Source organism: Protopterus annectens, chromosome 13.part0 (assembly GCF_019279795.1).
Source record: "Protopterus annectens isolate FY-2018-M chromosome 13.part0, PAN1.0, whole genome shotgun sequence".
In the NCBI taxonomy this organism is placed as follows: domain Eukaryota; kingdom Metazoa; phylum Chordata; order Ceratodontiformes; family Protopteridae; genus Protopterus; species Protopterus annectens.
In genome coordinates, this window is record NC_056747.1 from 284,239,148 (window position 1) to 284,254,452 (window position 15,305).

Sequence of the window (15,305 nt, forward strand, 5' to 3'; positions counted from 1 at the left end):
GGCCAAGCTGGATTCCGAAAAGGCATCAACAATGTCCAGTACTGGAGAGATAGCTAAAGGCCTCTGTTAGGGCAGGAGTAAGAAATCCCCAAGCCTCTTTTTAGAATCAGAGTAATCCTGGCTTTCCCAGCGAAAATGCTCCCTAACAGTATGCAAGGTTTTACCAAGAGAGAAATCCTCTGGGGGGGGAAGCAGAGGGAATAGAGTCCTCTGCATCAGAATCCTCATAGGTAGATAAGGGTAAATCCTGGTCATCAGAGGAAACAGAAATTTCAGAATCCTGGTCAGAAGTATCATAAGCAAATTCAGTCCTAAATCTCTTAGAGGGGGAAAGTTGGCTTCCCCTGATAAAAGTAATAAGGTCTTCAGGCCTACGAATCTGAAGTAGTGGGTATCAGGGGATGCTCACTGAGTACCAAACTGGCGACTGGCTTAGGAGAAGCGTCATAGTCAGCTTTGGACCTAGGCGGCCTGTCTATCTTTGCATTTTTCAGAATGTCTGTAGTCGGATGGATTACCAAAGACATATCTGGATAACTGAACCGAGCACCAAAATATTTAGAAGCATAACTATACAGACAACGAATAGTTTGTTCCTTAAATAAGGCACAAAACCTACAACGAGGTATGTCGTGGTCAGGGCCTAGGCAAGGAATACAGTACGAATGAAAATCTTTATGAGGTATTTGCTTTCTACAAGAAATACAATTATTGACTTGTTGACATCTGTTTAGAGCAAGAAAAAGTTTCCCCAATAGGGTACTTAGCTTTAGTTGAAGACTTCGGTTCTGAAACTCGAAAACGAAAATTTCAGGAGTCGGCCAACCGCACTTACAAACTGCTTCTGCTTCGGGCACCACACAGCAAGAAAGACAGATGTAATGGCATCGGCTGCATGCTTTATAGCCATGACTACCTGACGTCACGGAAGATGAGACAGCAACTGACGCAGGACCCAAGACTTTGATAATCAGGCCGACTGAGGGCTACTGCAAGCAGATAACCCAAATTGATGACTGCAACAGTGAAACATTAAGAACATCTATAAGAGGGGAGCCCTCAAAATTGTGAGTTTTTCTCTGAAACAGAGGCACTGACAATGCTTATCAATGGGTCAGATGTTTCTGCCACAGGCACACTTATAGACAAAGATCTATGAAACATGATTAGGAATATAGTTTTGGGCTTACAGCCAAAATGGTGAAAAATCTAAGCAACACAAGTTTGACAGAAAAAAAGATCAGACACGAGTGAAAGGAAACAAAAAAAGTAAAAATACAAAGAATTAACCAGTAAGCACATTTTTACATGTAAAAAGTGAAACTTTTTCTCAAAGCTAACAGCAAATACAGCCTGAGGTTGTGTTCCTAAACAAAACCAAACTGTGACAAAGACTTGAAGAGACAGGGCATCTAAGCTGGGGAATTGGAGGGGATGGTTCACAGCAGCCTGGGTAAGTTTCACCTGTCAAGTAGTCATAGCATTTGTGGCATTAACCTATGGAAGGCATAAGTCCTCTTATTGGATACCAAATGCTCAGACATAAAAGGAAACTCCTGGGCTGTTCGCAATTTAGCCGTGACCAAGCTATGCAGTGTGCTTAAATTCCATAACAAAATTTGCAGCAGATTAATATTCCCAGACAACAATTTATACTCCTTCAAAATACTAACAAAACATGTCTTACTTTCTGAGTTGTTCTAGCTAAACTTCAAAGAGTTTTTTTTTTCTTCAACCTAGCCAACTGACTCATTTTAGAGTAGCATTAGCAACAGATGTATGAAATTTCATATAAACCAAAAACACATACATACACAAAAATAAGATTATACTTACAATAAATAGTCAGGCTTTTCTGATAAAGATGATGGGACACAGGAGTTTTTGCAGGTTCCATTCAAATCTGCAAAGAACATACTGGAGATAAACTTAAAAGAATTGGAGAATAATCTATATGGATCAAATTATGTCGATCATATTCTGTTCAGCTAGAAAACAGGCATTTTACCCAATATAACTAAACAGGAATGAGACTACAGTGCAAAATATCTCATCAACTAATCATGACTTTTGGATACCTCAGCTGAAAAGGTGCTATGTTTTAATAAACCACTTAGCTTTAATCATGCCATTTAATTACACAATATATCCCTTAACTTAACTGCATTTTCATAAACTAGTAACCTCAGAGCATCAGTCCTAATCTAGCACTATGAAAAGACAAGGAAGAAAAAAAACGTTAAGTACTTACCACAATGACATACTGCTGTGTCAGCTGTGGAATCCTTCAAGTTACTGGGATCTATAATCTCCCGGCACTTGAACTGGGAGACCAATGTAGGGTCCATCCGAAAAAAGGCACAATAGCGAATGTACTTTCTGCAACAGCTGAGTAAGTTCAACCTCCCACAGGAACTGTTGAATCAGTTCTATACAGCAGTCATGCAATCTGTTCTCAGCTCATCCATAACAGTGTGGTTTGGATCTCGGTTCTAATCATGGCAAAAATAGGTTACATCGAATAGTCAGGTCTGCCGAAAATATCATTGGTGCTAGCTTGCCCTCCTTCAAGACCTGTACTATTCCAGAGTCATGAAAAGGACAGAGAAAATCATCATTGACTCTTCACATCCAGGCCACCATCTTTTTGAACTACTACCATCAGCCAGGCGTTATACATTAATATGCACCAAAGCAAGCAGATATAAGAACAGTTTTTTCCCCACAGGCCATCAAGTTCATAAACAGTTAACTTAGATTATTAGTTTGGGTATTCTTCTCCCCAAGCCTCCAAGGATTCTACAGTAGAGTTTACATATTGTCAGTACATGTTTCTTTCAGAACTTTTCAGTATTTCTTGCACTGAGTTGCATTTTGCACCTTGTATGTATATGCATATTTACGTTTTTGTCTTGTTCTTAATAGTTGTATGTATGTCATTTATGTAATTCATACTTGAAGAGTCACTGAAAGCAGAGTCAAATTCCTTGTGTGTGTACATACTTGGCCAATAAATGTGATTCAAAGTCGGACAGACTTGTGTTGTCTGCTTCCATCTTTCCTCAACAGATGGGTCTTTAGATCAGACCTTGGATCTGACTTCAGCTGCTCAAGTCTTTGGATCCAAAGCTCAGGCTCCTCCCCTTACCCATAACTCTTTGCCATTATCTCAGATTGAGCTATTGAGCTTGCCCAGGATGACAAAGAACAGAGAACTTCATTCTCACAAGTTAAAACGAATCACAAAAAATTTAATTTATAACCTTGCTTGCAGCTCATAGTGCTGAGAGATCGCCCTTGGAGCGGTCCAGTTCAGTCATACCACAAGAAAAAAAAAAACTAATGCAGCCAGAGAAAAGGAAGGGAGAAAGGGGGGGGGGTGGTACCTGAGGAAGGACAGAAGCAGACAACACAGATGTATTGTTATGGTAAGTGCATAACTTGCGTATCCGATACAGTCTCTTCCTTTCGTTCAACAGATGGGGTAGCGTCTCAGCTAATAAAACCCTTAGGCAGTCTCATGGAAGAATATTCTGGAGAATGGCTGAAGCAAAAGCTCTGTGTCTCTAGAGGGCAAATCCAGTTTAGAATGGGAAATGCAGGTATAAATGCTGGGCCAAGTAGCTGCTCCACAAAAGTCATCAATGGAGGTCCTTGAAAAGAAAGCAGCAGATGTAGCCACATATCTGGTTGAGTGAGTTTTGATGGGCTTGTACAGATCAGTCCCTTTTCTCTGTAAACGTGTGAAACGCAACTGGACAATCACCTTGATAAACTAACCTTAGAGATCCCAAGTCCCAACCTGGTTTTTGGGAAAGAAATGATCAGACTTTCTAATGTCTTTAGTATGGTGAATGCAAAATCACAGCTGAAAGATGGACATCTAGCTGGTGCAGTATGTATTCCCCCTGTTGGAAAAATTGGGAAAGAAAACTTGTAAACTGATAGTTTGATTTAAGGAAGTCGAGGTTGCTACCTTTGGAATAAAGGTTAGATTAGTCCATAAGGATCCTTGTTAAAGTAGGGTATTTTTTGCAGGAAAGATCCTACAACTCTGATATCCTCTTGACAAAGGTGATTACCACAATAACATAGGCCAGAAACTTGAGACCCCATCTTGGCTGCAGGTTCAAAGAGTGGTGGTCAGGGCTTGATGTATAATAATATTCCAACAGGGAGTAGGAACCCTCGAGAAGGATCACCCGAGAAGAAGAGAAGGAAAGTACCCCTTAAGAAAGCACTAAATAAGCTAAGCAAGGCAATAATGGATTGATTTTCTCAAATATGAAAACATGAAACAGATAACTGAACTTTGACAATACAACAGCTGGCAACATTATAAAAAAGGAGAGCTACAAAACCTAAAACTGCTGGAAGCGGAGCCAAAAAAAGATAAAGATTCCTCTGAGAGGCCCAAATATAAAATCTCTTCCACTTGCCTGTGTAGATCTTCCCGATAGGTAGATGGTCTCTGGGATGATGTAAGAATGTGGATTACTTTGGACAAAAGCCTAAAATGACTAGCCATCACTGGAAGTGGAAAGCCTGGAATGACTAGCCATCACTGGAACTGGAGAAACCAAGCAGTTAATCTAAGGGCTTAAATGTCTGAGTGAGGCATTGTGCACGGATGAGAAAGGAGGTCTGGGCTAGGATCTAGCACTCAAGGAGGCTGTATCAGATGATGCCAGAGGTAGGGGAACCACATTTGTCAAGGCCAGAAGAGGGCAATTAGGAAAAACATGATGTTTTTCTCGAATGCTGACTTCTGTAGATCTTTTTGTATGAGAAGAGTTGGAGGGAAGGCATATAGGAGATTGGGGGTGTCAAAAGTGTATGACTATGCCCCTCGGTGACTCCCCCCTCCTGGGAGATTATGGCAAAGTGCCTGCTGTATTTGCTGTTGTTGGGAGAGCCAAAGAGACTGCAGCACAATTGGCCACAGTGACAGAAAATCTGATCTTACCTACTCAGCCTGTCTGACAGAATAATGGATTTATCCAGAATGTGGATTGCTATTAGAAAGCAGTTGGAAAATATGGCCCACTGCCATGCACTCACTGTTTTTCAACATAATGGGAAGAAGTGGGCTCCCCAGTTTGTTGAAGTATTAGGCTACAAACAGGTTGTCTGTCTAGATTGATATCACTCCTTGAGAAAGGGAGTCCTGAAAGGCCTGCAACTCTAGAACTGCCCTCACCTTTGGAATATTGAAATGCTGCTTGGCCTCAGAGGGAGACCAAGTGCCTTGGACAGTCTTTCCCAATTACTGCCCCCCTCCCCCAACCAGTTGGAAAGTGTTCATGGTCACTGTGGCCTAAGTACAAATGGACGACCCTGGGGCCCCATTAGGGACTTGAATCACCAATGGACGTGTGTCATGCATACATCTGTTAGGCATATCCAGAAACTCATCAGTTGATGCCTGATGGACTACTGCACTGCAACAGTCCACCGAAACACTCATGTGATACCTCGCAAGAGGAACCAAGATAATGGATGCAGTCATCAAACCTAGCAGATGAAAAATCAGTCTAACAGGTGGCTTCCTGCAGGAGAGAACCTCTAATGCATGGATGTGGAGGGCTGAGAGTTTGTTCTGACAGAGGTTTGCTACTTGACAACTTTATGCCTATGACCTTTAACGAGTAGATCCCTGTTAAGGGTGGAAATGAGCCAGACTAGATATGAGAAGACCCAGAATTCCTGCAGTCTGAGATAAGCTGTGGCCAGTGCCACACACTTGATGAACAGGTGAGTGCTGGGGGTGGGGGCTGTGACAAGACGAAAGGGCAAGGCTCTGAACTGGAAGCGATTGGCTCCCAGCCAGAAGTTGAGACACTTTCTGGATCTCCTTGTCCACCCTGAGGTGGTAGTATGCATCCTGAAGGTCTACCGAGCACATCCAATTATTCACTCTCAACCGTGGAAGAATGGACCAAATTGTGACCATCTATAAGGTCTGTTTGACCTACTAAATGAGATGACTGAGGTCCAAAAATCTGCCTGATGTCCCTGTTCTTTTTGGCACCAAAAACAATCTTTAATAAGTTCCGGATCCATGCTGGTCTGGTGGAACTTCTAGGATGACTCGCTTCTTCAGTAGCTTTTCTTTTTCTATGAGTACTGCTTGCTTTGAGAGGGTAGAACCTTTAACTTTTTTGATGGTGGGGATGATAAAACAGTGATGGAACAACCACTGTTCATGATCGCCTGCATCCACTTGTCTCTTGTGATGGACATCCAGGCTTTGTGGCGTGGCGAAAAGCACCCCCACCCTAAACTGACTCCAAAGTACAGCAGTTGGGCAATCATTCAGGAGCACTGATAGGCCGCACAGAGAAAAATACTTTGAAGCTTTATTTTTGTGTCCCACCCCTGTGGTGAAAGTGACATACACTATTAGGGTACTCCGCTTTGCCATGGGGGACTCCATCGGCAAGTGTGTAGGGAGAAAACCCTTGGGATTTCCAAAACCATACCCCCCCCTCCACTGGTTCCTGGAGAAACACCTCTGGGGATTAGAGAACTGTATTCCCATATCAGAAAGGGTCTTAACTTTCTGTTCATTTCTGAAAAGTGTTTCCTTGACTTCAGGCCAAAAGAGTGTTGCAGCATTCAAAAAAGATGTCTTGAAGTGCTCTGCAAAGTCTCAAGTGCATCCAGGCAAGTCTTACAGTAATGCCAGTACTTGCAGATTGCAGCACCCTATGTCACATTGGATATTAGGCAAACTGACACACTGGAAAGGGAGCACAGGGTAACCAACTAAGTGTCCAAGGTTTTCATGTCTTCTGCAGATATGGATCTGGAAAGGGAAAGTACAGTTGTGTACACCTACCATAAATGTAGATGTTCGAGTGTCTTCACTGTTGCAGTCATAACTGTAGGGTGCTCCTGCCGGCAGGCAGCCCGAGGTCGGCCAGAATCCCAAAGTCTGGGTCCGGCGTCGGCTGTACAAGCTAGTACCCTGACGTCAGTATGCTCTGGTACATAGCCCTCAGCCAACGCCATCTTCTCCAGCCTTTCTTGCCCTAGATGTCAGAAGTCCCAATAAATCAGAAATGAATCCAACAAGGAAACACAAATACACCACAAATAAGAGAAAAAGGGGGGATAGGAGGGAGGGAAACCCCGACTGCAACAGTGAAGACACTCGAACATCTACATTTATGGTAGGTGTACACAACTGTACTATTCTTCGTGTTTCACTGTTGCAGTCATAACTGTAGGGTGGAATCCCAAAGCAGTGAAAAGGGGAGGAGGCTTAGACAGAAGAAGGGGCAGCAAGAAGACCATGCAAAACAGCAGAGGCAAAGCCTGCCCTGGTCTTAGAATACAGAGGGAGATTGTAGGGCTTGGAAAAAGTACGCACAGAACTCCAAGTGGCAGCTTCCAAGATATCCTTGGCAGGAACTCCTCTGAGAAAAGCTGTAGAAGTGGCAGCTGCTCTAGTAGAATGACTTCTCACAGTACCTGGAAACTGTTTCCCATGATGAGTGTAACAAAATCTGATTCCATAAGCAATCCATTTGGAAATAGTTTGTTTTGAAATAGCTTTTCCAAGAGAACTGGAGGCAAAAGAAACAAACCATTGATTAGATTTTCTGAACTCTTTAGTCTTGTCCAGGTAAAATCGTAACTGTCTGTGCACATCCAATGAATGCAAAATCCTTTCCCCTTTATTTTGAGGATTAGGAAAGAAAGTAGGAAGGTGAATTGTCTGATTTAAAGCCACTTTCAAATCACCTTAGGCATGAAAGTAGGATTAGTCCTCAAGGATACTCTGTCCTGGTGGAAAATAAGGTATGGTTCCACAGCCATGAGAGCTTGCAACTCTGAGACCCTTCTGGCAGAAGTCAATGCTAACAAAAGAACTGTCTTCCAAGATAAAAACTTAATATCTGAAGATGCAGCAGGCTCAAAAGGAGGCAAAGTAAGTTTTTCTAAAACATAATTAAGATCCCAAGCAGGAACAGGAGGGGTCCTGGGAGGTCTTAAATTCTTGGCCCCTCTCAAGAATTGTCTCACCAAAGGATGAGAAAAAACAGGAGGATCAGAATTGAAGTGAGCAGAAATAGCAGAAGCATGAATCTTAATGGAAGAAAAGGAAAGTCCTTTAGACAAAAGATCCGAAAGGTAAAGCAAAATAGAAGAGAGATCAGGCACCAGAGGGTCCGAGCCTCGGTCCTGCATCCAAATACAAAACCTCTTCCATTTAGAGGCATAGGATTTCCTAGTGCTAGGCCGTCTAGCTTCTAGAAGAACATCCAAAACTTGTTTGGGAAGGCTAGAAGAAATCAAATTCCTTTGAAGAGCCAAGCTCCCAGGCAAAGGGTCTTGAGGTTGGGATGTAGTAACCGACCCTGATGCTGGGACAGAAGAGAAGGGTTCAGAGGGAGAATCCAAGGAGGCTCCAAGAACAGGTGCTTTAAAGTGGGATACCAAAACTGTCGAGGCCAATTTGGAGCAATCAAGATGAGGAACTTGGGCTTGTCCTGTTTTATCTTCAGTAATACCCGAGGTAGTAGAGGAAGAGGAGGGAAGGCATATCCCGAAAGGCTTCTCCAGCTGAAGGACAGGGCATCCACTTTCCAAGCTGTCTTGTGGAAGGACCTGGTGCAAAAGCGAGGCAGCTGATGATTGAGATGGGAAGCAAACAGATCTATCTGGGGACATCCCCAAACTGCAGTAATCCTGTTGAATAAGTTGGTGTCTAGCATCCACTCGTGAGGATCTGAAATGTTTCTGCTCAGGCTGTCTGCTAAGAGATTCTGTTCTCCTGGAATGAATTGAGCCTGGAGATGTAGATTCAGATTTAGAGCTGTGTCCCATAAAGCCATAGCTAGTCTGCAAAGGGGTGCGAATGAGAACCCCCTGCTTGTTTATGTACCACATGACTGTGGTGTTGTCTGCTTGAATTAGCAGAGGCCCTGGTTGCAAAAAGTTCTTGAAGGCTAGAAGAGCATTTTGAACTGCCAACATTTCCTTCAGATTGATGTGCCAGTGAAGATGGTCCTTTGTCCAGGTTCCCTGCTGGCAACTGTCTAGAAAGTGTGCTCCCCAAGCATAATCCGAGGCGTCCGTGGTTATGATTTGAGAAGGTTGAGGTAGACGAAAAGGCTTTCCTTCGTTTAAAGCACACACCCTGGACCACCAGAGGAACTCCTTCTGGAGGCAGGGGATCAGAGGAATCAGAATGTCCAGATCGTGGTAATGCTGTGACCATACACTTTTCAGATACCATTGAAGCTCTCTCATATGAAGCCTTGCATTTGGAATCAACAGAATGCAGGAAGCCATGTAGCCCAGAGCCTGCAGGAATTTCCTTGCAGTGAGCTGAGATGGAGTTGCCAAGGTGTTGAAAATTGTAGCCAGCTGTGATTGTTTTTCTGGAGTGAGGAAGGCCCTTTGTAAGGTCGTATTTAAGAGGGCTCTCAAGAACACCATTTGTTGAGAAGGGATCAAATGTGACTTTTTTGTGTTCACTGAGAATCCCAGAAGGAAGAGAAGACGTTGAACAAATTCCAGATGTTGAAGTAGAAGATCCTTGCTGTCTGCCTGAATAAGGCAGTCATCCAAACAGGGGTAAATCTGAATCCCCTGAAGTCTGCAATAAGCCACTACTGGTGCCAGGCACTTGGTAAAGACTCTGGGCGCAGTAGATAAACCAAAGGGCAGTGCAGAGAATTGAAAGTGTCTCGAACCTGCCTTGAATCTGAGGAATTTCCTGCGTTCCTGCCTGATGGGAATGTGTAAGTAGGCTTCCTTTAAGTTCAATGTCACCATCCAGGCGTCCTGAGAGAGCATTGGAATTAGTTGCTGCAGAGTAAGCATCTTGAATTTTGGAATTTCCAAAAAGGTGTTTAACACAGAAAGGTCCAGAATAGGTCTCCATGAGCTTTGTTTTCTTGGAACCAGAAACAGTCTTGAATAAAAACCTTTTTCCATCTCTGAGAGTGGAACAGGCTCTATGGCTCTCATGGCCAGAAGAGCATCCACTTGATTTAAGGCCTCTGACCATTGATGTTTTGGCAGATCTGGCCAACCGTAAGCCCTTGGCAGAGTATGAAAGTGGAATTTGTAGCCTTTTAAAATCACGTCCAATACCCATCTGTCCTGGGTAATATGAGTCCAATTTCTGTAAAGAAGAGACAGTTTTCCTCCGAGAGGGGCATCCAGGTGAAGGGGTCCTGTAGCCCAATCGAGAGAGTCATTGAGTTTGTTTTCTTTGAGATTGGGATCTGTCTTCTCCCCTTCTAGGTGAAGAAGCAGTCCATTGTCTAGATCTGTAAGAGGCCTGAGCTTGACCACGACCTCTGGAGCGTCTATATCTTCCCCTTTGAGGCCTGTCAGACGTGGGAAAGGACCAATTTTTGGAGGGCCAATTCCTGGAAAATCTAGGAGGCTGGACTTGCAAGAAATCTTTTACAGTTTGCATAGATTTTGCCTTTTCTTCCATCTTTTTAATAACCTCCTCAGCTTTAGATCCAAAAAGAACATCGTGTTGAACAGGGGCATCTAATAACTTAGCCTTAACCTGTTCAGGTAAACTTTGTTCACGGCCAGGCATGTCTCCTGATAACAGTGCCAGAGGCTGCAGCCCTGCAAGAAGCATCCAAGGCATCAAAACCACAATGCAAACTATGTTTGTTCACTTGTTCAGTTGCATGCAATACATCCTGAAGTTCCTTATCCTCTGCACATGCAGGAAAGGAAGCAAGCTTTTGCTTTAAAACAGACAAAAGAAATTGCTGATACTTAAACATATGAAACTGGCAATTTAAAGCCCTTACAGACAGGGTAGCAGAAGTATATACCTTTTTTCCCCACCTGTCTAAAGCACGAGAATCCTTCTCAGGGGGAATAGGATTCTTAGAAGTAGCAACCTTAGCAGCCTTAGAGCCCTGAGAAATAGTTTCAGGATCCGCAGAAGGGTTCTTAAATAAGAATAAATGAGTCAGGAACCCTATAAAACCTATCAGGCTTATAAGGGGCAGGAGGCATGGAATCAGGATTCAAATTAGCCTCAGAAAAAGCATCATCCACAATGTCAAGAACAGGAGGGATAGCTAAAGGCCTATGTTGAGGAAGAAGAAGGAATTCTCTAAGCCTCTTCTTGGAAGCAGAATACTCCTGACCCTCCCAATGAAAATGTTCCCTCATCTCATGCAAGGTTTCCCCAAAAGAGAAATCTTCAGGCGGAGAGGCAGAGGGCAAAGAGTCCTCAGCATCCGAATCCTCATAAGGAGGAAAAGAATACTCCTGATCAGAGGAAGAGACAGAAGATACAGAAGCCTGGTCAGAGGAATCCAGAGGAACATCCTGTTGAGGCCTTTTTTCAGGTGGGGGGTGAGAACCCCTAATCATGGTAAGTAAATCTTCAGTCATCTTTAATAATTGCTTCTGTGTCCTGGGAGTAGATTCAGACTTCGCTTGGGCAGGAACTTTAGACTTAACAGGAGTCTTTGTCTTTGCCTTTGAAATAGTGATGTGAGTAGGCCTGAAAACCCCCTCAGAAGCTGGTACCTGCACAGCGGTTCCGGACCCATCTGAGGGAGCGACGTCCGAAGGTCCAGCAGCAGTTAAAATAGTAGGCCTTGATGGCTCCCCATGGGAGTCCGTATCGGCCATCGGTTCAGAAGCGGCGGACGACATGGGCTGCAAAAGCGCCTCACTGACGACAGCCGAACCGGACGCTGGCTCCAGCTGCAACGAGTCCTGTTTGGACCTCGGAGGCCTGTCTTTGTCTTTGAGCTTCTTTTGAATTCCGGTAGTGTCCGACGACATTCTATAATTGAAGCGTCTGCCAAAATAATTTAGAGCCCAATCGTACCTGCGCTTGATAGTACGAGAATTGAACCTGGCACAGAACCGACAACAAGAAACGTCGTGGTCAGGGCCTAAGCAAGGTAGACAGTAAGAGTGGAAATCTTTATGAGGTATTTGTTTCCCACACGATATACAATTATTAACTTTTTCTGACATCGGAGGAACAAGAAAAAGATTCCCCAACGGGGTACTTAGCTTTGAGAAGAGAAGTAAGAACTTCGGACCGACAACAACAAAATATGCTGTTCGAAAATCGCCAACCAACGACTTGCGAGCTGCTTTCCACCGCACGGCAAGAAAGACTGGAGAAGATGGCGTCGGCTGAGGGCTATGTACCAGAGCGTACTGACGTCAGGGTACTAGCTTGTACAGCAGACGCCGGACCCAGACTTTGGGATTCTGGCCGACATCGGGCTGCCTGCCGGCAGGAGCACCCTACAGTTATGACTGCAAAGTACAGTTTTGTACCTACCATAAATGTAGATGTCCGAACTGGATAGCATCTGCAGTCATAACAACTGGGTTGTCCTGTCGTCAGGCAGCCCTTCAGTCGGCCGGATTCCAAAGTCCGGGTCCGGCCTCGGCTGATGTCGCACCTCACCCGACGTCATCTCTGTTGGCCTTCGGGTATAAAGGCATCAGCCGACGCCATTTTCCTCAGTGTTTCTTGCCCCAGATGCCAGTAGCCCTCTTGGAGGCTAAAATTTGGATAGATGCCAATGTTTCCAAAAAGATAGAGGTAAACACAAAAATAAGCATGTATGTACATATATACAAACAAATACACCATAAAAGACTTCCCCCCCACCAGCTAGCTATTAGGAGGGTAAAATACCCTAGGAGTACCACAGAGGGGAAGGAGGGAGGGTAATCCTGACTGCAGATGCTATCCAGTTCGGACATCTACATTTATGGTAGGTACAAAACTGTACTATGTCCTTCATGGATGCATCTGCAGTCATAACAACTGGGTAGAATACCATAGCCAACTAGGGGAGGAGGATAAAACTAGATTATGGTGTGTTTAGGATCCCTTGCAGTACGGCAGTGGCAAACTCTGCTCGGGATCTGGAATATAGAGGTAAGTTATAATGCTTGGCAAATGTATGCACGGAGGTCCAAGTAGCCGCCTCAATAATGTCTTTGGTCTTATGTTCTGTGGAATTGGTTTTCCATGGAAGGAGTAACAGAATTGTATGCAATTTCCTATCCATTTGGAGATTGTCTGTTTGGAAATAGCTTTTCCTTCCCTTCCTGTTGCATAGGCTACAAAAAGTTGGTCAGTCTTTCTGCTATTTTTTGTTCTGTCCAAGTAGTAGCGTAGCTGTCTATGTACATCCAAGGTATGTAGTATTCTTTCCCCTCTGTTTTGTGGGTTGGGAAAGAAGGTAGGTAGGTGGATTGCCTGGTTTAAAGACACTCTGGATACCACCTTAGGCATAAATGTAGGATTAGTCCTCATGGACACTCTATCTTGGTGGAAGATTAGGAAGGGTTGCACTGCCATTAAGGCCTGTAGCTCTGAAACCCTCCTTGCTGAAGTAATTGCCAGTAGGAAAGCAGTTTTCCATGACAGGTGTTGTAGGTCTGCTGTTGCTGCTGGTTCAAAAGGTGATAGTGTCAACTTTTCTAGCACAAAGTTTAAGTCCCAAGCTGGCAAAGGTGGTTTCCTTGGAGGTTTTACATTCTTGATTCCTCTGAGGAACTGCCTGAGCAAAGGGTGAAAAACAGGTGGATCAAAGCTGTATTCTGCTGAAATAGCTGATGCATGTATCTTGATGGAGGAGTAGGACAAGCCTGAATGAAGAAGTTCGCCAGATACTCTAGAATGTTAGGCATATCTATGTTTGACACATCTTTTCCTCTTTCAGTACTCCAAATGACAAACCTTTTCCATTTTCCAGCATAGTTCCTTCTTGTTGAAGGTCTGCGTGCTTCAAGAATAATGTCTTTAACTCTTTGGGAAAGTTCTGGGTTAGCTGTTGCTATGTGATGTTCCATGCAGTCAGTTGCAACGTTTTTAGGTTTGGATGTATGATGCTGTAGTTGTTCTGAGTTAGCATCAAAGGCATCAGGCGTAATGGCCACATATTGTTCTGAGACATGCTCCTCAGCAGTGGGTACCAGTGTTGTCTTGGCCAGTTTGGAGCTATCAGGATTATCCTTGGACGTTCTTCCTTGATTTTTAGTAATACTTTGTGTATCAAGGGAAGAGGTGGGAATGCATATGCTGTCAGGCCTTTCCAGCTGAAGGAGAGCGAATCCACTTTCCATGCCAGTGGGTGGAATGTCCTTGTGCAGAATTTTTGAGCTGGTGATTGAGAGGTGATGCAAATAGATCTATCTGAGGCATTCCCCATTTCTTTGAGATGGTCTTGAAAATGTCCGGTGCAGTTTCCATTCGTGGGCATCCGATGTGGTTCTGCTTAATATGTCTGCTAGAATATTTTCTTTTCCCGGTACAAAAATTGCCTGTAACTGGATGTTGTAGCTGAGTGCCAGGTTCCACAGCTCCAAAGTCATTCTGCATAGGGGTATGAATGAGTGCCTCCCTGCTTGTTGATGTACCACATGACTGTGGTGTTGTCTGTCCTTATCATCAACTGGCCCTCTTTGAGAAATGGCCTGAACTTTGGATTGCCAGTTTTACTGCCAGCATTTCTTTTAGGTTGATGTGCAGGTGAAGTTGATCCTGTGTCCACAATCCTTGCACGCATTTGTCCAGCATGTGGGCCCCCCATCCTAGGTCTGAAGCGTCTGTTGTGATGGTCTGGCTTGCTTGACATCTGCGAAAGGGTAGGCCTGGGTTTGTCTGGCATGCCTGAGCCCACCATAGGAACTCCTGTTTTAAGCATGGAATTAGTGGGATTTCTGTTTCTAGGCTGTGACTGTGTTGGGCATAAATTCTTTAGGTACCACTGTAGCTTTCTCATATGTAGTCTGGCAAGTGGGACCAGGATTATGCATGATGCCATGAAGCCCAAGGCCTGCAGTACTTTTCTTGCGGTTAACTTGTTCAGCTTTGTTAGTGCCAAGAAGTAAAGAGGGAGTTCTTTTTGTTTTTCTGCAGTTAGGAATGCCATTTGTTTTACTGTGTCCAATTCCGCGCCCAAGAATGTCCTTGTTTGGGATGTTATCAGCCTTGACTTTTGTAGATTGACTGTGTATCCCAGTGCTTGTAGCAAGTAAATGACCCTTTGTAAATCTGTTGTCAGCTTGCTTTTGTTGTCCCCTTGTAGCAGGCAGTCGTCCAGGTATGGGTAAATTTGTATTCCCTGTAGTCTGCAATGGGCAATTACTGATGCCAGGCATTTTGTGAATACTCTGGGCAGTAGATAAGCCAAAGGGCAATGCTGAGAATTGATAGTGCTCTGATCCTGCAAGAAATCTGAGGTATCTTCTGCAGATTGGTCGAATGGGGACGTGCAGGTATGCCTCCTTGAGATCTAGAGTTACCAGCCAACACTCCTTGC

General features: G+C 44.1%; 1 protein-coding gene across 1 annotated transcript in view; it reads right to left on the reverse strand.

Moving 5' to 3' along the window:
* Positions 1-15,305, reverse strand: part of ELL (elongation factor for RNA polymerase II) — a 1,387,197-nt gene that overhangs the window by 324,696 nt on the left and 1,047,196 nt on the right. Inside the window, exon 9 of the mRNA XM_044053846.1 lies at positions 1,837-1,903. Coding sequence (XP_043909781.1) covers positions 1,837-1,903 — 67 coding nt within the window. The remainder of the gene's footprint in view (positions 1-1,836; positions 1,904-15,305) is intronic.